Here is a 23,900-nt window from a genome sequence, read left to right on the forward strand (position 1 = left end):
TTCACCTGTATTAAATTATGTTCATAGTCGAAAAATGGATCTCAGTGCTATCTCAACATCTGCCTGCCAATGACCACTTTTAAGCCATGTAGTAATTATTTAATATTTCCATTATTGGGTCAAAACAAAAATTATTATTAGGTTAGTGCAGTAAACTAGATTAAGCTGGAAATCTCTCAAGCAATGCAACAAAACCAACATGTGAAGAAAATAAAGCATTCAAGTCAGGTGCCTGAGATTTGAAAAAAAACAAATCCACGTAATCTGCACAGAATGAGATTCCAGTCTAACTGCACTAAGTGGACAGTTCCAGCATACATAGAAACTGTGCCTCTCCAAGCGTCAACAGTCTGATTCTTTATCCCCTAAAGAGAAAGGCCATGGAACCCCTGGGCCCAGTCCAGGGAGGAGCCAGACTGGCAGCCTTTGCCAAGATGGACTGACACCTGTAGGTTCCTCCTAGACCGCAGGTTCTAAGATGTCACCGTTGGAAAAGCTCCTTGTAACCTCTCATCTTCAGAGAAGAAAGACTGCAAAAAAGAGCAAACAGCTGCACTGTCTACAGCAGCCCCAACAGCCTCGTGAAGCCAGGCAGAGCATTTCTTTTCCAATTCACAGAGGAAACCATCTACCTAAAGTTCACGCTGCCACCCAGGAACTGGTCTAGCTAGAAAGTTCTAACAGATGAGCCCCAAGTCTGCAGTAATTGTTCCCTTTCCCTTGTAAAAAAGACTAAGTAACCTGAGTTTGAGTTATTTAGAAATTAGGATTTTATGGAGTCCAGGAGGAGAGGAAAAATTAAATTCTTCATTATAAAAATATCAGCACCAAAAGCCTGTCCTTAAGATGTTCTTAGATACATATTTTAGGGCTCTTCTTTTTTTATTGCTGATTACAGATTTAAAACTATGAAATGTGCATTTCTTGGCAAGTTACATAAGTGATTTCTTTGCTTACTGACATTTCCAATAAAAGCTTAAGGAAACAGACAAAAACACAAAGGACAAGAGAAATACGAACAGCCTCAAAACAAAAGGATTTAGTAACAGAAAAAAAATCTCCACAGTTAAGTGTCTGTCAAATTTTAGAATTATCAAAACTGTGCAAATGCTCAAATCAATGTCACACACTAAGCTAGTAAAACTTGTCTTTGTAGCTGCAAACTGAAAAAGTCACCCACTTATATTTGTGATCACACAAACCACCTAATTTTCTCAAGGTTCAGCTTCAAGCAACATTGAACAGACAAGTTCAGAAGGAACACTTGCTTTGTTTTAACACAGCTGTGCTCAGACGTCTCCACGATGTCCTCAGAAACCACCCTGGACTAAAGCCAAGTCAAACAAACACAGGTCAGAGCAGTGTCACACTAGCCGCCTGAAGGTATCCTTGGAGATACTGGAGCGCTTCTGCGTTGAGGCTGGTGCTCACCATTGAGGGAACCTACAGAAGATGGGAAGCACACATACAGCTGCTAGAGACCCCAACGTACAAACACAACGCCCCCACACCTCCCGCCCCTCTACGGGGGAGCTGCCACAGCTCTGATAGGGCAGTCCATCACCAAAAATTGTTTAAGGGATCCCCAAGTAACTCAACTGCTTTCATGCCTTCAAAAATGGGAAGACGAATGACAGAGTTCTTTGACAAGAAAGACACTTACCCTTCCTGGACAGGCAGTAGACAACTTGTGAAGTGACTGTGCCAGGTGGATTCTGGGGTTGTTCACCATTTGACCTACAGGATCGTGCTCTTTTTTCCCAGCGAATGCCAACTGTGAGAAGGCAGTCTGGTATCCTGGTGTATCTTCTATGTCAATAAAATGTTCTTCATCAGGAATAGTATTGTCTTCAGGTAACTCAAATAGGCCAATCAGAGACTGTAATAAAGGAGTCCTGGATTGGAAGATGACAAAAAGACTGAAGTAACTGCTTTGAAGATTTCAACAGTAAGGAGCAACCTCCTCAGAGACACAGAACCGTGGACTCTCAGTCTCCAGGGTAACAAGGGACCTTTGAAATTACGAATGACACGGTGCTTATGCCTAACCAGAAACCATTCAATTCTTTAGGCCATAGCACCCCAATGTCTCTTTCCCCATAGCTGCCAAAGCTGGCTTGTGTGACCCGGGCCTGGCTAATTAGAAGGCCACATGGCATCAAGCCAAACCAAGGCGATCCAATGCTTCTAAGTTAGTCAGAAGAAATGAAGCTTCAAGTATGTCACGTCACTTGATGGAAGGCTACCTGAGTGAAAGAGGCAAAAGGTCAAGAAAAGCTAGGTCTGCACATCGACCTAGACATCAAGCACAAGCACAAAAATCTTCTCTTGGCCTATTCAGTTTCTCCTCTTAAGGACTTAGGGCCGGTTTAATCGAGTGACTGTCATAAAAGTCTTAATGATCACCTAAACCATGGACTTTCACCAGGCCTTTCAAAGGGGTCCATGAATTCCCCTACAAAGAAAAGTTAATCACGGGACTTCCCTGGAGGTCCAGTGGTTAAGACTCTGCACTTCCAGTGCTAGGGGCATGGGTTTGATCCCTGGTTGGGGAAACTAGGATCTCACATGCTGTACAGTGGCCAAAAGAAAAAAAAAAGTTAATCAGGAAACAAGATCTTTCTAGGTAGGCTCAGAAGAACCCACAAGTCATGTCTTGGATCTCATGGTTGCTAGCGGGGAGGATGAGGTCAGAACCAAATTCTCTTGGCTCCCAAGGTAATAAGCTTGGTTAACTTTGTAGTCATAGGGAAAAGAAACTAATTTCCAAAAAACTTTAGAATGGAGTACTTACCATAGCTTGGTATACTCTGTATCCATCATTGGGGGACATTCTGTTAGTAATTTGGTTATGCCAACCGCACAAATCTTTTTCTCTACATTTCCAGATACTTTCTGAATTTCAGGAATAATGACTTTTTCCAAAACCATTCCAAACATCCTATGAATCAATGCAAAATAAATTCATTCAATATTTCATTATACCACTATAGTCTAATTTAACAGTGACATGCTTACATTATTTATGCTCAGTGACTCCTTATGAATATAATAAAATACAAAATAAGGCTGTGAATTTTGGTCAACTGAATGGGAGAGACCTAAAAATGACAAAACAAAAACATCAAACCTCTGCTCTGTGACCAGCTGCCATCATCTTTTGTGAATACTACCTTAAGCCTAGGCTCAAGGAAAATCTTTATAGCCATTTTTTTGGTCTTGCATGTTTTTACAAATTACTCATGAAATCTTTGAAAAATTAGAAATCAGAAAACAGATAAGAAGAAAAAAAATTACCATCACCCCACCATCCAGCATTAACTGGTTTTAACATTTTTGGATTATAAGCTTCCCAACTTTCTATGCTTACGTACCTTGAAGTATGTAAATGGTAATGGCTGTATTTAAAAAAATGATTTGGCCTATGAATGTTGTTGCAAACATCCTAGAAGTAAAGTTTTTTATAATTCTAAATGGTGTAAAATTCTCAATTTATACTCATTATTTTATTAAGAATTTGTTTTATTAAATTCTTTCAAGTGGAAATAGTAGGTATCAAAGAGCATGGACATTTTGATGCTCTAGGTAACAAGTGCATATTTTTTGCTCTACAGAAAGGCCATACCAACTTAGGCACCACCAGCACTGAGTGAAACTGCTGATTTCCTCACCATTTCCTATAGCTCGAAAAGCGTATTTTCTGGTCTTTTTCAGGTTAATTCATTTTTTTTTACGTCGCAGTCAATCTGGAATTATTTTTGGTACAATACAGATGCGGAAAGTTTTTCTCCAGGGAGTTGTCCTCTATCATTCCCTTCCATCCTTCCTTTCCCTACTACATGGGAAATGCTGCCTAACCACATTCTTATGCATATATACTAAGTCAAAAGCAAAATTTCACTGACCCAAACTATTCTCATTTGAAAAATCACAGTTGGCCCTAACAGAGGCAGGCTCCTGCAGACAATGCCAGCTGTCTAACACAACATAGAACACTGGCTGTAGGGAATGCCGGGGGATGGGGCAGGGGGTGGGGACGGGGGGAGACCTTTGGGAATTAGGAAAATGTTTGCAGGTATTTCCTTCTTTACAACCCAACCCCCCAAGAATATTTTGGAAACCACAAAGATAACTATCACTGTGCATCAAGAACTATAAAGTCATCTATAAAACAGAGACTAAGAGGTCAAATGTTTTGCTTTTAAAAACAGGATAATAAATAATGAAAACAGACTTACTTTGGTTGTATACCGTCAAATATTTCTTGTAGTGCCAGCGCCCCGTATTTTATGCAGTACAAATTAATAAAGACTAAGAAACCTGTTGAAAGGAAGTGCGGAGTATCAATACAGAGGACTCACTGCATTAAATAAGTGACTTAGTGAAAGTCTGCCAAATGAAATACTCACAAATCATTAAAACCCAATGACTAACTTTGGCATCAATACTGGCCTTTTAATACAATTTAACATATAGAATCGCTGCCTTTATAGTACAGTCATAAAAAGGCTTTACATACAGTCTCTGATTTATATTTCTTTATCATATTTCTATTAAAAATGTTTTGATGTTTAAACTTACAAACTAACCTCTGGAACACAATATACTGAAACTGATTTAGTGCTTGAAGAATACGAGCATCTTAAAATATTTTATATATAAAATTTATAACTGTTAAAAGGTTTATATGTACAAATAAAGTCTAAGGGTTTTTAGCCTCTTTCCTTCATTATTTCTGTAGGAACACCAAAATGATTTTACTTACTCTTGATAAACTTTGTTGTTTTGGAATTCTGAAGTCTTTGGAATAGTAGAATGAAGATTTGCTTCCTGTATTGGTCAACTGACTCACTAAAGAAGTGAATAAAAAAGCAACAATATAAATTTAGCATTTTTCTGAGTACTTAACAGAATCCTCAATTAAATGTACAATGAGGTTATATTCATACTCACGGAGGCATGTGCTCTATTATACTATTTAGAAGATAAAAACCTTGGTGGTCATTGGCTTTGGATGCAATCAGCTTCTGGAAGACACCTAATAAGCCAGGCTACAACAAATTAAATAATTAGTTAAGCAAGGATTAATTGATCCAAAAGTTAAACAGGTGGTATATTTTGGAAAAGGGTGCATGCTATCGTAATCTAACCCTTTTTCTCTTTTTCTTACTTCTGAAGTGTAGAGGAAAAAAAAACACCCCACCACAATAAGGCTTTAAAGTTCCTGAAATTAACCTATTTGGCTCTTATTCTTTTAGTTTCCACCAGAGATAAATATAACTAAAGGATACCTAGTTCTAATAAAATACATTAATGTTTTCTACTAGTTAGTTCTGTTACATTTTCTAATTTCCTTTTTATTAAGTTTAAGAAATTTAAAAGAAGTTTAAATTAAAGAATCTGCCATCCCTAGTTTCTCTCAGTTACCTTAGAAAATTACAGTTACATCAAAATCTGACTCACAATTTTGTCAGCAGCAGCATTTGCTATTGTGTTTGAACCTCGTTCTAAGAATGCTTGGAGAAGCCTCACTAGAGCAGGAATGTTTCCTGTTCTTTCCCAAAGCACTGGCTGAAGGAGATGAGGAAATAAGGCCATATAGGAAGATGGGATGTCATTCTTGTGTGTTTCCAGAAGCAAGGACATCACTTGAAAGACATACGGAATAAATTCTGTTGATAAAAGTACAAACAGAGCTGTCAGCTTCAGGATTGATGGCTCTGACGTAAAAGGCAGGTATCCCTTAGGCAGACCGCATTGTACAGTCACCCGAACAATTTTATTCAACCAGAAAGAAAACAACTTGCTTTTACTTACCTTGTACATCATTTTGTAAAATCTCAGTGAACACCAGAAACAAAGCCTCCTCAAAATTTACAACAGCAGCAGGGTTAGCCTTGCAAGTTATTCTTATGGATAAACATATTGCTTCAAACATATAGTGATTAAAGTGAGGTTTGCTTGGGTTCTGAAATTAAAAAAAAAAAAAGCTTATGACTCTAATAATCCAATTGACTATATTAAAAATAACCTAAAACACATTTAACCTTACTAAAAGCACATTAAAAGAGATGCCACTTAAAAAAAAAATCAAGATAAAAAAACCCTCACAAATTACACTAAAAAGCCTGCATATATGTTAAAATTTTACAGTGACTTTAAAATTCAGAAAATGAAGTAATACTAATACCTGTTCGGATTTTTTTTTTTTTTTTTTTAACGAGCAGAAGTCTACTTATGAAAAAACACTTCCGAATCATGGGGAGGTGACTATGTAAGCCCGAGCTCCCGGAACTTGCAAGGAGCTTTCTTAAACCTGTGTGCTCTCCTAGAGCCGTCACTGTAAACAGCGGTGGGAGAAAGGAGCAGGGACATAAAAGGCCTGACTCTGCCACTAGCCGTGTGTGGGACCTCAGGAAAACCTTAACCTCTGTGGGCCTCAGCATGTCTGTATCTGCACAGTGACAATCCTTCATATCATTTTCAGTTTTCTTTTTCACACAAAATCCTTCTTGGAAGGCTACCATATGAAGCTGATGAACTCAGAAGATGAGTGTGTATGTACACGGGCAGGTGAAAGTGGAGAGGCCCTACGTCTCTTTTCTCTCAATTCCCCAAAACCCAAGCAGGCCCAAGGCCCTTACCCAGAATTCGGTGGAAATAGGATCACCATTCTCAAAGTCTCTCTAATACTTCCTGTGACTTCATCTCCTTATCATTAGAGTAATTAAGAATAAGTGTCTACAAGGGAATTTTACTGGCCTTAAACTGATTTTTTTTATTTTCTAAAACTTGGTATTAAGATTTAAATATGGATCAAAATATCTAAAATCTTTGACCAAAGAGTGAGTGAATTTTATTTTGGGGGAAATGAGTCAGGAAGAACAGACACAAGGACTTCAGTCATCATTTTATATTAGTCTGAATAGCTTCTTTTGTGTCCATTTGGGGCAAAGCCTACTTCTTCTTCCATCTAAGATCATTTCAGATTGTTTGTACTTTCTCAATTCTCTTCAATGAACCCGTTACTTTTTAAAGCGAGAATAAAATGTTTTAAAGTCTCTGAGCTTACACTTAAAGGAGAGTGCTGCCAAGGCTCCCATCTCTGTCACCCCACACTTTCAGAATCACACATTAACTGCTGGTCGGGAAGAAGTCACAGAGCTCTCCCTGTCCGACCGACTGCCAGGGAGTTCTGAGGCTCAAAAGAGTTTGGAGCATTTAGGTTAAAAAGCAACTGCACTTTCAAAACTGGTTCTGTTACCTTACTAACAGCTAATAGCTTCTGTGTAAGCTGGGTGATGAGAGTAGGGATGTAGGGGATTATGGCTTCTTGTAGGAGGGAAAAACTTCTCATGATAGCTGTAAAATATGAAAAGAGCAAAAACAGTTTAGTTAAACTTCAGAATAAAACAGTGATTAGTGGGAGAAAAAAGTCCACTGATTCATAAACTAAAATCTTAAAAACTAAAACCCCCAGATAGCTCTCTACATTTAAAAATAATCTAAATTTCCCTCCCTTTTAAAATTAGGCCAACAATTGGCAACAAAATTTAGCTGAGAAGTGTTATTTCCAGAAGGCTTAAGGGACAATAAAAAATATGAAGTGGCTAAAGAAGCAGACAAAGAGGAGGCAGGTGAAGTAGTGGATGGACACGGGGGAGCAGCAGGTGGAAGGGAGTCTGTTTTGAGTCTCCTTTACTTAGAAATCAGTGGCATGAAATTTTACCTCTAGCCTATTGGAAGTATGATCACAGCCTACCAGAAGCTGAAAGAAAAGGCCACTTGCCCATCTCCCCCCAAAAGAGAGACTAGGAGCCTGAGAAAAATCCAAAAATACACATAAAGCTATGGAAGGCCCATAGTACAGAATTAACTGCTCTTTAACAGACATCTAAAAACATTGGGCAGAGGAGAGAAATACATTATTAAGCTAAAAAAAAAAGATGGCTACTTTTGCACAAACAGAATAGATGTTTACTAAGTAGAGCGCCTACTATATGCTAGGCACACAGGATAGAAAGGTATCCTTTCCTGCCTCCTAAACTTTGCAGTGATGCCAAAGACTCACCCTCCAAGTAGCTAACTGCTACCTATCCTGCACCTCAGCTTAGATATCACTTGCTAGAGAAAGCTGAGGGTTACAGGATGGATCAGCGCCCCTCCTCTGGGCTGGCACAGAATCCTCACATTCATTCACACAACAGTATTTACGGGGAAGCTGTTACATACTGGGCGCTCCTGCAAACCCTAGGAGCACAGCAGTGATGACCACGGACCAGTCAGCAACCTCACAGAAATGGACATTCAACAAAATACAGTGCTGAAAACACACACACACACACACACACACACACACACACACACACACACACACACACACACACACACACACACACACACACACACACACACACACACACACACACACACACACACACACACACACACACACACACACACACACACACACACACACACACACACACACACGGGTCCTGACCAAGCCAGAGGCATTGGGAACAGTTTCTTTAAAAAGCCATTTCCTATGAGTCATCCACCATGCTAGACTCTTGGAATGCAACCGCAAGTAAGACTAAGATTATCCCAGAGCTGTTCCCAAGACACTCTCCTAATGGAGCACCCGGCAGATTGTTAACAGCTGCCTGTGTCCTTGGCAGTATTTCTATGAAGGCAGGATCTGTGCGGGGTCTATCAAATACACCCAGGTTTCACACCAAGACCTAGCAGAACATGCCGTCAATAAATGTCTAAGCTCATCTTTGCTCTCAAGAATTTCAACCTAAGAGAAGAAAAAAGGAGTTTGCTACCTTTTCTTTAGTAAGAGGAGTTCTATAGCAAGTTAGGGTAAAATTTTTTTTCTGAAAACACCAACAAACTGAACTATTTTTCATTTTAAAATATCTAAACCTACCTAATGCTTGACAAACAGTATCTGGTTCATAGTCTACATAACCTGAAGTACAACTCAGAGTGTTTACCACCCCTATAGTCTGAGATTAGATACTTATAGTCTGTACACCAGGGAAACGGCCTACCTTTCATAATATATTCATTTTCTGAAGAGCCAGGAAGTGTGAGAGCTTTGAAAAGGTTTGTTAGCAGAATCTCAACAAACGGTGCGATTTCTGCAGCTGTAAAGCTATAGATGAAAAAACAGCTTTCAGTCACTACCAACTCTTGAGCTTGTTGCTTTGGAACACCCTTTGCAACTACTAAATCACACTTCTTGGCATAAAAGTGAGCCATCTCCCACCACTGACAGTCGGCAGACAGCTTAGGAAAATATTGCTTTTATAAGTGCTCATGTTAAGTTCCTAAGAAGACATATCTGGGACCAAACACAATTAAACCCCAAACCAGGCAAACCCAACATTGTCTACGGCTGTGTTGAGGTCATCCCTGGTTCACATCTGTCACCATCGAGAACAGAGCCCGGACTCTCAGTCAGCTAGCTTTCCTGGAGGTGGAGCAAGTTCGGAACTGTTTTCTGCATAAATTCTGGGCCTGAAGACAGGTACTGGCTCAACTCGCCTTAAGGGTAACCTTTCAACCCTTAATTGGCCACTGAGCATATCTGTACTTCAAGTTCTTGATGAAGAAAAGAACCTAGAATGTTTTCCATCTCTTACCCAAAGCTCAGTTTCAAGAAATAACACTGTTGAAGAAAAGGCCTGACAGACATGCAGACCACCCAATCCTCTGCATTTTATCCTTGGATCAGGCCACAACAGCTACTGCCTTGGACCCTAGAGAATTACTTCCACTCAGCTGTGTCATGTCTCAGCACTAAATAAGGTCACAGAAACAGCCAGGTGAAAATAACTCTGTTGCATGATGTTGCTATGAACAGGGCTACTACACAGTATTCCCTTAACAAAGGCCCACTTCTGAGGTGCCTTCTGAATAACTTTTAATTTTAATCTCATGGACATCATGGACATTTTAGCTCACCAAGTTTCTCTCTGCCTTGGCCGCTAGAGGGCTCCACATAAAATCCACAAGTTTCTTTAACTACTGTACAGGATCCTCTGACACACTTGTTTATTAACCTCACACCCCAGTTTCCTTTGCTCCGATTTCCTCCATTTAACTTTATTGTCATAATGTGTCTACTCTGGCATGCAGTCTCAAATTCTTTTGGAATGAGGCAGAGTATAAATGAGTAAAATATACACATTTATTTTTCTAACTACTAATGAAATTATGAATATACTGAGATATCTCTGACCAGTACAGAATGATCTTCACCCCGAGATGAAAACATATACTGCATCAAATACTTACAGAGCGGCATTGTTAGGCCCCCTCATAGTAAACAGTCTCTCGAGAGCATGTGCTGCGTAAGTATGAACAACAATACTTTCAGCTTGAAGATGATTAATTAAGAGAGGAATAGAGACTAAAAGATGCTCTTTTGGTACCTGAAAAAAACAACAATATACATGCTGTAACTCACTGATACTACCTTGAGTAAAAGACAGCTGTAAGAGAGTGACTTGCTGATTCTAAAAAGTGTGTTTTTTTTCAGCCACTATTACAATGGAGATGATACAGGTGAAAAAAATCAAAACTTCTACCTTCACATAATGGTTCAAACTCACACTCACTTTTCCAATTCTCTTTCTCTGAGCATAAAACTATAGTTAGGGTAAAATAATAGTACCATGGAGAAGCAGAGATTTCATTAATCTTAGAACCATACTTTTCACTAGCAGGTATTTCTTAGAAAAGTCATTCACGCTCTTTGTGCCTCATTTTCTCCTCTTAAAAAGCGGGGGGGGGGGGGGGAGATGGCATAAACATAAGCATACTAATCTTCACTAAAAACCTCTAAAACTTTAGCGTATCCTTTAGTCTTTAAAACAGAACAGCTTCACAAGGTTGCATGTAACCCTGGTAGATACCTGTCAAAGACACATAAAAAGTATAAACCAAGAAACTGAAGAATCATCCACAGGAAATAAACTGTGGCATACTCTTATGATAGAATACTACACAGCTATTAAAAATGAACTCTAACACATCTACTAAAAATGTTAAGCACAAAAGAAAACTAGATATATAGACCAATACCTATAGTACGGTATCATTTAAATAAATAAAAAACTTAAACCTATGTAATACTATAGAATTTTTGTGGAAACAAACGTGCAAAGCCATAAATAATCACTTACACTGAATTCATTATCTCTGGGGAGAAAGAGAATAGAATGGGAATGGGGAGGGCATGCCCTGGATGCCTCCACTGTGTGTGTAGGTTTAAGTAATTATGGCCTGGAGTTAAGATTTGTGGTGGTTATATATCATTAAATGATTCTCTATTCCTGCTTGTGTTTTTAAAATAATTTACAAGATGGCTGCAGGGTAATTTGGTGGAGGTATTGGAGGGAGTAAGATGAACTGTGCTGTTTCGTTTTCTGTGTCACTAAAATTAAAGTGACTTACAGTCTTAAGAATCAGAAGGATTATATAACTAAACAGCAAAAAACAATCCAATTAACTCAGCAGAGGAGCTGAATAATATTTTTCTTTCTTACTTTTTTTGGCCACACCACATGGCTTGCAGGATCTTAGTTCCCTGACCAGGGACTGAACCCAGGGCCCCAGCAGTGAAAGCGCTGAATCCTAACCACTGGACCACCAGGGAATTCCCCTGAATATTTTCCCACAGAAGACACAGAGATGGCTACAGGCACATGAAAAGGTGCTCAACAACACTAATCATCAGGGAAATACAAATAAAAAATAAAATGTGGTTATCACTTCACACCTGTTACAATGGCTAGTCTCAGAAAGACAAGAAAACTCCAGTGCTCTGATGGTGGGAACATATATTGATGCAGCCAGTATGGAAAGAAGTATGGAGGTCCCTCAAAAAATTCAAAATAGAGTTACCATATGGCCCAGCACTTCCACTTCTGGTTATTTATCCAAAGGAAATAAAAACACTAACTCAAAAAGATATCCACACCCCCAAGTTCATAGGCAGCATTAACAATGGCCAAGATTTGGAAGCAACTTAGGTGTCCATCAGTGGATGAACGGATAAAGAAAAGTGTGGAGTGCGCACGTGCATGCATATGCATACACACACACACACACACAGATGGAATGTTACTCAGCCACAAAAAAAGAAAATCTTGCCATTTGTGACAATATGTATGGACCTTGAGGGCATTATACTTAATGAAATAGAGAAAGACAAACACCATATATCTCACATGTGGAACCTTAAAAAACAAAACAGGAAAAAAAAAACCAACACCAGAAAAACGAACTCCTACGGAGAACAGATTGGTGGTTGCCAGAGGCAGGGAGTGGGTGAAATGGGTGACAGGGGTCAAAAGGTAAAAACTTCCAGTTACAAAACAAGTCATGAGGATGCAACGTACAGTGACTACAGTTAATACTACACTGCATATGGAGAACAGATCTCAGAAGTTCTCATCAACAGAAAAAAAATTCTGTCAATGTGTATAGTGACATGTTACCTAGATTTACTGTTATCATTTCACAATACATACAAATATGAATCATTATGTTGTATACCTGAAATTAATGTCAATTATTTCTCAATTAAAACAAAAAGACGAGGCTCACTGAGGGAAGAGTAGATTGGAGTCTCCCCACTCTGGGGGGTGTCTGCTCATTGACAGGCACTAGGTGGTGGAATTTTTCTCTTTCATTCTCTTTGCTGAGGCCCAATAACTGAATGTGTATAAGTCAAATGAGGTGGGATTCCATCATAAGCATTAGCACTGTACTTGACAAACAGTAAAAACTTAGTAAATGTAAGCTACACTCTTTCTCCTTCACAGCTAACTGTCAAAATGGTATTCAGCTCTGAAGTAGATAGAACTAATAGAATTTATCTGTCTTCCCTGGGGGGTGGCTGTTAATAAATTTCTATGTTGTGCTCTTCAAACAGACAATAGAAGATAACTTAATGGTGGAATAATCGGTGGTTTAAAAATGCCCACTGTATTTCCAACATAGGAAACAGAGTACTCCTGCACAAGGGGCAGCCCCAGGTGTGGGTCTGTTCTCCTTTCTCTGGTCGAGAGTGCTACAGTTGGCTGGAGCCTGAATGTGATTGATCAAAATGGGGAATGATATGAAGATAAAGTTTTATAAAGGAGATTTATGTTGTAAAACTAAATACTTCAGGATCCACAAATTCTTATTCAGGGTTCAAACTATTTGGAAGATATATGAATCAAGAAATGAAAAATGTGATGGGTATTTTGATTCTGAACATGTTTGGGGAGCCGTTGTGAAGAGCTTTAACAAGGAAAGGGTTGTGACCAAAAGACTCCATCAGTGACTGGAGGGGGTGGATCCAGAGTCTCTGTGTACTTGATGGACTGACTTTTAGCTTTTATTGGTCCAGTGGAATCAATAAAATTGATCGTGCCTGAGAACATATATAGTTAGATGAAATAATGTCTTCTACCATTAAAAAATAATAATAATCAGAAGGAAATTACATGTTTTCTAAAAATTAAGACCAACAATCAGATGGAAATATGGACAAAAAATATGAATAGATAGTTCACAGAAATGAAAATGGCCCTTTAAATGGAAAGATGTGGGGGGGATAAATTGGAATACTGGCACTGACATATACACACTACTATATATAACACAGATAACTAATAAGGAACTCCTGTATAGCACAGGGAACTCTACTCAATACTCTGTAATGGCTTATATGGGAAAAGAATCTGAAGGATGGATATATGTATAACTGATTCACTCTGCTGTACACCTGAAACTTAACACACAATCGTAAATCAACTATATACCAATAAAGACTAAGAATAAATAAATAGGCGGCAAGGTAAGCCTGCAAAATCTAAGAAAAATACAACGTAAAACTACAACAAGATACCATTTCACATCTGTGAGTTTGGCAAATGGCAAAATTCCAACATCTTTGGGGAAATAGGCGCTATCTCTTTTTAAAAAAATGCAACATGATACAACCCCTGTGGAGATTTGGCAAGATCTGGCAAAATTACATGTTAAGTTTACCCTCTAATCTAGTAACGTCACTTCTAGGAATCTATCTCAAAGTTACAATGGCAAAAACACTATGTGACACATACAAAGCTATTGTTTCAAATAATTAGCATTATTTAAAATAGTGAAAGTTAGAAAACACCCAGAACATCTACCTCTTGGGGGACTGGTTGAGTAAACCACAGGAGAGCCACCCAGAGTACTATGCTATTTAAATTTTAAAAAAAAAAAAAAAAAAAAAGAGGGAACTGTGTAAATACTACCATGGAATGACATCTAGGATTTACTAAGTGAAAAAAAGCAAGGTGTCAGAATTCCCTGGTGGTCCAGTGGTTAGGACTCCAAGTTTTCACTGCCATGGGCCCGGGTTCAATCCCTGGTTGGGGAACTAAGATCCTGTAAACCACGTGGTACGGCCAAAAAAGAGAAAAAACCAAAGTGAAAAACAGCGTGTTTAGCATACTCTCTTCTGTGTAGGAGGAGGGGAAATACATAAATATATCTAGGACAATACTAGGTTATATTTTCAAAATTAACTAATGGAAACATAAACCAAAACCTGGTAAAAAATGGTTACTTTTAGGAACAGGGAGGAAAGCTAGCCCTTTCTGAAGGTACCATGCCTGACTCTGGAGGCATGTGAAGAAACCTTTCTCATGCCCCCCCAAATAAAACAAAACCCACAAACAGATGAATCTAATTATTTATCAAGTTAATGGCAAAAATGCACAAAGAATAACTTCAAGTTGCTCTAAACATAGTATTTCTTGACTATACATGCCTAATAGGATAATATACGAAGGATATAAAAAACACAAGGAAATCAAACAGCATTCAGCACTATTACTTTAGTAATAATATTGGTATTATTTATTTTCTGGCTCTCTCCTATGAAAAAGCCTAAAACCAATTTCCCTAGCACCTAGATTATGGTCTCTAAATAAAATTTCCCACCTTCAAGTGTGGCTAGTTCAGGTCTGGGGCAGGAAATGTACACGATGAACATGGAATAGTCTGTCATATATGAAAGAAGGGACGCTGTTAAAGGCTACTAAGTTGTATGTCAAGAGGACACAGGAACCTACGTAACGGGGCTCCTACTGGCCAGAGAAGGAACAACTAGAGAGTCAAAAAATCCCTCATCTGTCCTCTGGAGGCTGGTGAGGCACTTAAACTCATTACTCTGAACTGACACAGGGGAAAAACACACAGACTTCTATCCTGTTTTTCCCATTCAAATTGGTAATTAAATAATCTATGAGGCAGTGGTGTTGGTTGTACAAAAGAATAAACATACTAAAAACCACACAACTATACACTTAAAAATGGTGAATATATTAGGTTACCTATATCTCAATTAAAAAATGTGTCAATGATCACTCTTAACATCACTGAAAGTGGATGAGACACTGTACGTGTCCTAGTGAAATGAAGCAAAGTATGCCAGTGACAAACTCTCGCCACCCCCCACCCACCAGAGGAATAAAATCTAATCAAGCCTCCAGATTTACCAATTTAGAAATACAGGGAACAGAGGAACAAGAGGTAAATCACAGCACTGAGGATGCGATCAGCCAGAACTAGGATGAGAAGCTCTGCAAGGGAAATGACTGGTTTCTCCAAAACATGACATGAATGAGAAAGGGGAAGGAGGACCCCTCTGTTGTCTATTAGAAGACACGAGACATAATCAACCATACGCAACGTGTAGACCTTGTCTGGATCCCAAATTTTAATAAAATCACTGTAAAACAGTATTCTAGAGAAACTGAGGAAAATTAATCATGGTCTGGCATCCTAATTTTTAATTTTTTTAATTTTAATTTTTTTTTTTTTTTTTTGCAGTAGCGGGCCTCTCACTGTTGTGGCCTCTCCCGTTGCGGAGCACAGGCTCTGGAGGCACGGGCTAAGCGGCCATGGCTCACGGGCCTAGCCGCTCTGCGGCATGTGGGATCCTCCCGGACCGGGGCATGAACCCATGTCCCCTGCATTGGCAGGCAGACTCTCAACCACTGCGCCACCAGGGAAGCCTTATTTTTTTTTACTTCTTTGAATTTTATTTTTTTTATACAGCAGGTTCTTATTAGTTATCTATTTTATACATATTAGTGTATGTATGTCAATCCCAATCTCCCAGTTCATCCCACCCACCCAACCCCTGCTTTCCCCCTTGGTGTCCATACATTTGTTTTCTACATCTGTGTCTCTATTTCTGCCTTGCAAACCGGTCCATCTGTACTATTTTTCTGGATTCCACATTTACGCATTAATATACAATATTTGTTTTTCTTTTTCTGTCTTACTTCACTCTGTATGACAGTCTCTACTGGCATCCTAAGTTCAAGGAGTTATTGTTAATTTTGTTAGATGTGGATATCGAATATGACTGCACAGAAGGGAAGAGAAGCCAGTATACAATAAAACTCTTAAGAGATTAAGTGGCATATAACATATAAATGAAAAGCTACTTACCTGATTCCTAAAAATCATAATGTATTTGATACCATCAGCTTTAAGAACAGGAAATTCATTCACTATAAAAAATTTTTAAAAAGTCACAGTTATTTTAGTGCTAAGGACTGTTAACTCCCAAATTAGTGACAACATTATCAGATTTTAAAAACATGGTTCTGGTAAACAAAATGTCAAGTAATTAAAGCTTAGTTAATTATATAATGATCTACTATGCAGCTATTAATACTGGTAAGTTTATAAATAATTTTCCCCCCTTACCTTTAAGTTTCACTACAAATGAACGTGTGTTACTTATGTAACTGAACAAAAATGATTTGGACCATGAAATAACGATAGTATCTTCTTCCAAAATTGAAGCTATTCTGAATCAAGAGCAAGACTCTCTAGATGGGCTTGCACTAGCGGTGGGAAGTACATTAGTGAAAGGCCTAAAGTATCAGCCAATGGTTAAAAGCTCCTGAAACGGAATGATAGTAACATGGAAGTTCTTTATAATATTATCCCTACCTATTGGTGTATTTAAATTTTCCACAAAGTTTTAGAAGAACATCTCTTGATCAACAATTTTTTTTTTTTTTTTTTTTTTGTGGTACGCGGGCTTCTCATTGCTGTGGCCTCTCCCTCTGTGGAGCACAGGCTCCGGATGCGCAGGCTCAGCGACCATGGCTCACGGGCCCAGCCGCTCTGCGGCATGTGGGATCTTCCCGGACCGGGGCACGAACCCGTGTCCCCTGCATCGGCAGGCTGACTCTCAACCACTGCGCCACCAGGGAAGCCCTGATCAACATATTTGTGTAAACATATGGAAGTATCCTTAGTATTTATTAGTTTCAAGTACTTTAAATTTACTCCTTTTTTTTTTTTTTTTTTTTTTTGCAGTACGCGGGCCTCTCACTGTTGTGGCCTCTCCCATTGCTGAGCACAGGCTCCGGACGCGCAGGCTCAGCGGCCATGGCTCATGGGCCCAGCCGCTCCACAGCATGTGGGATCCTCCCGGACTGGGGCACGAACCCGAGTCCCCTGCATCCACAGGCGGACTCTCAACCACTGCACCACCAGGGAAGCCCTACTCCAATTTTTAAGAGTTCATTTTTTTTTTTTTTTTTTAGTTTTATTGGATTAGCCAATAAGTTCATTCGTCCCTTAACATATTTTGGACAAACCCGAACGAATTTTTTGGCCAGCCCAGTATTTTATTTTTATTTTCTTTTTCGCCATGTAGCTTGTGGGATCTTAGTTCCCTGACCAGGGATTGAACCCCGGCACTGAAGCACGGAGTCCCAACCACAGGACTGCCAGGGAATTCCCAAGAGTTCTTTTTTTTTTTTTTTTTTTTAATTAATTAATTAATTAATTTCGGCTGCATTGGGTCTTTGTTGCTGCATGCGGGCTTCCTCTAGTTGCAGTGAGCGGGGGCTACTCTTCGTTGTGGTGCATGGGTTTCTCATTGTAGTGGCTTCTCTTGTTGCGGAGCATGGGCTCTCGGCACGCAGGCTTCAGTAGTTGTGGCTCGTGGGCTCTAGAGCCCAGGCTCAGTAGTTGTGGCACATGGGCTTAGCTGCTCTGGGGCATGTGGGATCTTCCCAGGTGAGGGCTCGAACCCGTGTCCCCTGCATTGGCAGGCGGATTCTTAACCACTGAACCACCAGGGAAGTCCCCCAAGAGTTCATTCTTTAAATGAGAAGGAAAACAAAAACCAAAGTATAATTTCTAGTGCATTATTATATGTACACTAGAAATATACAGTGACAATTTAGTCTCACTTGTTCCTGTTTTCCTTCTACATAAGAGACATTTTCTTCATGGAAAGTTAATTTCACCTGGGCAAAATCTGGGGCAACCATTTGAGATTTTATCCAATAAAGTAACTGCAGTAAGGACAGGAGCCACCATTTTCTGTATCATGGTGATATAGAGCTGTAACGGTACTCATTTTGTAGTTTAAAATAAAAATACAAAAAAAAATTGCAGGTATAGGGACTTCTCTGGTGGTCCAGTGGCTAAGACTCTGCACTCCCAATGCAGGGGACATGAGTTCGATACCTAGTGAGGGAACTAGATCCCACATGCCACAACTAAAAGATCCCGCACGCTGCAACTAAGACCCGGTGCAGACTAATAAATAAATAAATGTATTTTTTTTTAATTGCAGGTATAGCGTAAGCTGTACTAAAAACATTTCACAAAACTCACCATTAGCTGCTTTTAAATCAGGGAGAATGTGATTCACAAAGAACTCAGTCAGGTTTACAAGTTCATTCGCTTGTGTAATTCCATGCTAAAAAACAAATTCATAACAGTAAAATAACATGAAAAATCTGTGATTATTTACCACACTGGAAATTTAGGCAGCTTTAGAAAACCAGGTTAAAGATGGAAATGAATACTTCAAAACACAAACTACTTATATATAAAATAAGACTATTTTAATAGATAATAAAGAAACTTCCCTAAATTAAAAACAGCTAAATTTAAGTTTAGCACGTTTTATATACTGAGTCTCAGCTAAGGAAGCAAGTACGGCACCTGTTGATTTTTTGGTCCATAAGAAACTTAAGTGCTTAATACATCAGTATAAAGCCATCTTTGGAGACCATATGAATTCTAATCAGAACTAACACATTATCTAACAGAGTAGGCTATATAACCAGAAATATATCACTTCTTTTTGACTTCTGTGGTACCAACAACTATGTTTTAGAAATAAAAATATACTGAAAGGATTCACCTTCTGGGTTTGGGCTTTCGATGCCAAAGACGTCACCAGGTAAATGGCTGCATCTTTGTGTTTCCAGTTGACAGATGGATTTTTTGCATACTCCTGCAGCATGGAATTAACATAACCAGAGAAGATTCCTGTCACGGGTCCCTCAAAAAACTTGCATAATCCTCGTACTAGATCACAAGCAGCCCTGCGTCTAGTATCAATATCTAGAAAATCAAAGGGAAATACATTATGGGAGAAAGAAACCACCAACAACCAACTGACCAAGTTTATAAGAAAACGAATTGCCATCTGGGAGCTAACAGCAATAAAAACAATGAAAAAAAAACTCCCCCCACAAATGTAAAATGAGAACGAAACTGAAAGATCATAGTAGTATGATAAACACTAAGAAGTATATAAAAAAGAGAAGTAATTCAACATCTGACACTCTGATATAGCTCGTATAAAGAGCTGCTTTTTACCATGTACAAGTTAAAGAAGGAAAAGTTCTCCAATGAAAGCCAGCTGAAATGACATACTTATCAGGACTCCCTCACCTCCCCATATTCATTAGAAAGAGAGCAACTTTAAAACTGGCCTGCTAAGAGACCAACAGCTAAAAACCAAAATACACACCAGATCCTTCCAAATCTCTTCTTATATACTCCTCAGAATTATCTTCAAAGGCTTCTTCATCAGCAGCTACAAAGCAAGAGGACATGTCAGATCACCTCTTGAAAGACGTGGCAAGTCATTCTACCTTTACAATCGAGTATGCAGAAGAGTATGTGGAATTGCCCTGTTTTACAACAAATGACTACTTCATATCCTCTTAATCATTACTCAGGAGCAGCAAACGCTACCCTGAGAGATCAGGTAACAGGGAATTCATACAGCTACGAGCGGCTCACTTGTTCTAATGTGAACGTCCACAGAACTGGACTTCACCACCAACCTTCAGAAGTGTTGGGAGACCAACCAAGGGATGCCACCTCGTTATTCTGCCAGACAAGGACATTAAACAACCAACCTAGTAACTACCATCACCACTGTTTCATAAACAGTCATTTCAACACCAAAACAAGTAGGACAGACAGTATCAGATTAAAGATCTGTCCTTTACATATAGTTTTATGAAAAAAGAAAAGGAAATAAAACCCCACGTTACACTGTCTTTTATTTCCTCATTTTGTTCCTGAATGAATGATCTAATGACTGCTCTTCCCAACTGTCAGAAAGACATTTTGTACAAATACAGACTCTTAGGACTATTTTAACCTTAAGCACAAACTAGGTGGGCTTCAACTCTGTATTTAAAAGTCATCAGTCACTTCTTGTCTCAAGTCAACGGTTCAAAAATAGCTTCTGCTTTGGTCAAATACTAAATCCAACAAAACTTAGACTGAATATGTTACAAAAAGCAACACAGAGAAGACTTCTTAAATTCTTCAATTTATACTAACATCCTCTTTTAAAAAAACAAGCTTTTAATTAATCTCCTGAAAAAGCTTTGCACTTTGCCACAATTACCTCTAAATTCCATGTTAGGCACAATAACCTTTTCACAGATACTTGTCAGCGTGTTCTGGTCCTCAAATAGATTCTTATAGTGAGGTCTCTCACAAACTGAAGCCAGAAACTGAATTGCATTACTTACCAACTGGAATAAAACACAAAAATAAGCATATTTTTAAGAGCAAACGGAACCATTTATTTCGGGGGGGGGAGGGGATGTCTTAATTATTTGTCTCCACCATCACCTTACCAAGTCATATTTAACCTCTTGACCTGTTGTAACTAGTAAATTCCAGATGGCTGTGACAAAACGAGGCAGGTACTGCTGAAATTCTTCATCATATTTTTGTGCATAGAGTGCAGCATTATCACAAATCTGGGATTTTAAGAGCTCCAATAAGCCTGCTTCCTCTTCATCCTCACATAAGAGAAAACGGAAAACTCAAACATACAACTTCAACGCTATCATAAACATGGAGAGTAGCTGTAATTCCTGAACTCTTTAAAAATTTTACATCAAAGCCAAGCGCTGTGAACTACATCTACGCCACTGTAAATTTATTCACCTGGTCTATCAAATAAATACAAGATGAAATGCTTCGTATTTATTAATCAATGAGAGCAGTTCTCAAAAGTTTTCAAGTTAAATAAAGCCTTTTCAGGACTTCCCTGGTGGTCCAGTGGGTAAGACTCCCAATGCAGGGGGCCTGGGTTTGATCCTCGGTTGGGGAACTAGATCCCGCGTGCATGCCGCAACCAAGAAGTCCATGGGCCTCAACTAAGACCCGGCACTGCGTGCATGTGTGAATAAATATTTTAAATAAATAAATAAATAAAGCTTTTTCTTCTGGTTACTGAATTATAAAATATTTACATATTAAATCGAAAATAATATATTCCTACAAAAACCTGAGTAATAAAAATCATATCACATTTTCCTTTGTAAGACAGTCTTGCTATCTCCCAAAAGGTTCTCATTTCAAATATATTAAAATATGTTCTCTTCCCAATAAGCTAATGCTATAACATTCTCACAAATAATATTCTGGTTATAAAATGTTGAACAACCTAAAGCAGGGGTTAACCTGCTGCCTAATTACTGAAGTAAAGTTTTATTAAAACCCAGCCACAGGGCTTCCCTGGTGGCGCAGTGGTTGAGAGTCCGCCTGCCGATACAGGGGACACGGGTTCGTGCCCCGGTCCAGGAGGATCCCACATGCCGCGGAGCGGCTGGGCCTGTGAGCCATGGCCGCTGAGCCTGCACGTCCGGAGCCTGTGCTCCACAACGGGAGAGGCCACAGCAGTGAGAGGCCCACGTACCGGAAAAAAAAAAAAAAAAAAAAAAAAAAACCCAGCCACACACATTCTTTGTTTTCATTTATACAATTTATAGTATTGCCTATGCCTGCTTTCAACTACAACTGCAGAGTTGTGTATATAGCCCACAAAGCCAAAAATATTTACTACCCGGACCTTTATAGGAAAAGTTTGCCAACCCCACCTGAAACCATGACAGTGACTGATATAATAATGCTTACTACATATAGCAGCAATCCACAAATACTTTTTGAGCTATATTATGTGCCAAAGAACTCAAATTGAGAAGAGATAAAAGAACAGCTCCTCAAGGAATGAATATAAGGGATGTCACACAGTGAGATGACACATTTAAATGGGCAAACAATTCCCTTAAGAATCCTATGTGAAAAACTTCCTTTAGACTTAAGTGTAAAGACAAGCTTTGTTTTCTGAGGGGGTGGTTTCTTCCTAGTGGACTGAAGGAATTATTTTATTGGAACTCTATTTTTTTTTGGTTGCTTCTTGTTGCGTGTAAGTCTCAGAGACAAAATTTGCTGTACACCCACAGTAATGATTCTCCCTCTGCACGCCACCCAAACAGATCTGCATCACCAACTGTAATTTTTACCTGGTGTTGAAGTATTCTTAATATTTTACTTTTTACGTTTTTTGTTTGTTGAGAAAGAGGTAAATCATAAACATATTAATGAACAAGCAAATGAGTAACACAGAGTGCTACATGTTGAAAGTACACATTACAAAACTCAGATCAGAAACTTTTACACATTACAAACTTTCATGTCCCCTTTCCCACACTGTAGATGACTTTTTCAAGAGGCTATTATTACAGAGGTTTAAGTTTTCTTAGTATCTTCAATGACAAATGATTTTCTATTTCATAAAATGTTCACAATGTGAATGCTCTTGAGGCCTTACTTTCAATAACGTAATAAATAGCTTTATCTATAAATTGTGACTTAAGTCAGGACTACAAGAAGGGTAATTCTGCACATTACAATTATCCTCCCTCCAGTGTTCTCAGAGGGCACTCAAATAATTTTTTTAACATTAAAAAAAATTGAGATATAATTGACATTTAACATTATATTTCAAATAATTCTTTAAAAAAAGCCTACTTGGGAAATATTTTCAATAATACTTACATCAGTTTGTAGAAGCTTATTATCTAATGTCAAGAGGGTATGAAAATTGTTCATCCAAGTTTCCATATTATCTTCAAAAAATTCAGGGAGATCCTAAAGAATAAATGGTGACTTGAGACTTTTGGTTGAAGTAATTATTATATTTTAATAAGTTTTCCTCACCACGCCAAATGTTTTCCACACGCCTACAGACTCAAGCCCACATTTCTCAGCTAAGTCAACGGATACCTATTTTGACAAGACTTCCCTGCTCCAGCGAGGACTGGCAGATGAGTAAACCATTCTGACTGTGTCTCGGTAAGCTTTCAACCACAAATGATGCCACCTGTTCCTGTCCCAATGTCAATCTACTTATTCCTTTAAGGTTCAGCTAAGACTGAAAACTTTCCTTACAAAACTCAGTGCTTACCAATACATTCCTTTTCCTTTCTGAACTACTGTATTTACTGTAAGATGACCACTAAGTCAGGCTTATTGTCTTATATAGTTACTGATTTCCTGTGGCACAATACTGCCCTCTTAATGAGGGATAAATCCCCCAAGGGTAAAGATTATGCCTCCTTCCTATTCCTAGTCAGGCTTCCGTGACTAACAAGTTATTAATCACCTCATTCTACCTGACTTCTAGGAAGTAGAATTCAAAAGAAGGTATACAAAAACCCAGTGGTACCCTTTAAGAATTTCTCCAATTGCTG

The 23,900-nt window shown here is 38.7% G+C and overlaps 1 protein-coding gene across 1 annotated transcript in view; it reads right to left on the minus strand.

The window, feature by feature from the left end:
* Positions 1-746: 746 nt before the first annotated feature.
* The window catches only part of CSE1L (chromosome segregation 1 like), a 42,592-nt gene continuing 19,438 nt past the window's right edge, over positions 747-23,900 (minus strand). Inside the window, exons 8-25 of the mRNA XM_060120060.1 lie at positions 23,206-23,298; positions 20,994-21,161; positions 20,759-20,888; positions 19,865-19,930; positions 19,250-19,452; positions 18,715-18,799; positions 16,519-16,580; positions 10,309-10,445; positions 9,060-9,163; positions 7,265-7,362; positions 5,818-5,968; positions 5,464-5,672; positions 4,954-5,051; positions 4,766-4,851; positions 4,239-4,320; positions 2,795-2,941; positions 1,664-1,895; positions 747-1,443 (exon numbers count right to left, since the gene is read on the minus strand). Of these exons, the coding sequence (XP_059976043.1) occupies positions 1,354-1,443; positions 1,664-1,895; positions 2,795-2,941; positions 4,239-4,320; positions 4,766-4,851; positions 4,954-5,051; positions 5,464-5,672; positions 5,818-5,968; positions 7,265-7,362; positions 9,060-9,163; positions 10,309-10,445; positions 16,519-16,580; positions 18,715-18,799; positions 19,250-19,452; positions 19,865-19,930; positions 20,759-20,888; positions 20,994-21,161; positions 23,206-23,298 (2,241 nt within the window). The 3' untranslated portion in view covers positions 747-1,353. The remainder of the gene's footprint in view (positions 1,444-1,663; positions 1,896-2,794; positions 2,942-4,238; positions 4,321-4,765; positions 4,852-4,953; positions 5,052-5,463; positions 5,673-5,817; positions 5,969-7,264; positions 7,363-9,059; positions 9,164-10,308; positions 10,446-16,518; positions 16,581-18,714; positions 18,800-19,249; positions 19,453-19,864; positions 19,931-20,758; positions 20,889-20,993; positions 21,162-23,205; positions 23,299-23,900) is intronic.

This window comes from Mesoplodon densirostris, chromosome 16, assembly GCF_025265405.1.
Source record: "Mesoplodon densirostris isolate mMesDen1 chromosome 16, mMesDen1 primary haplotype, whole genome shotgun sequence".
In the NCBI taxonomy this organism is placed as follows: Eukaryota; Metazoa; Chordata; class Mammalia; order Artiodactyla; family Ziphiidae; genus Mesoplodon; species Mesoplodon densirostris.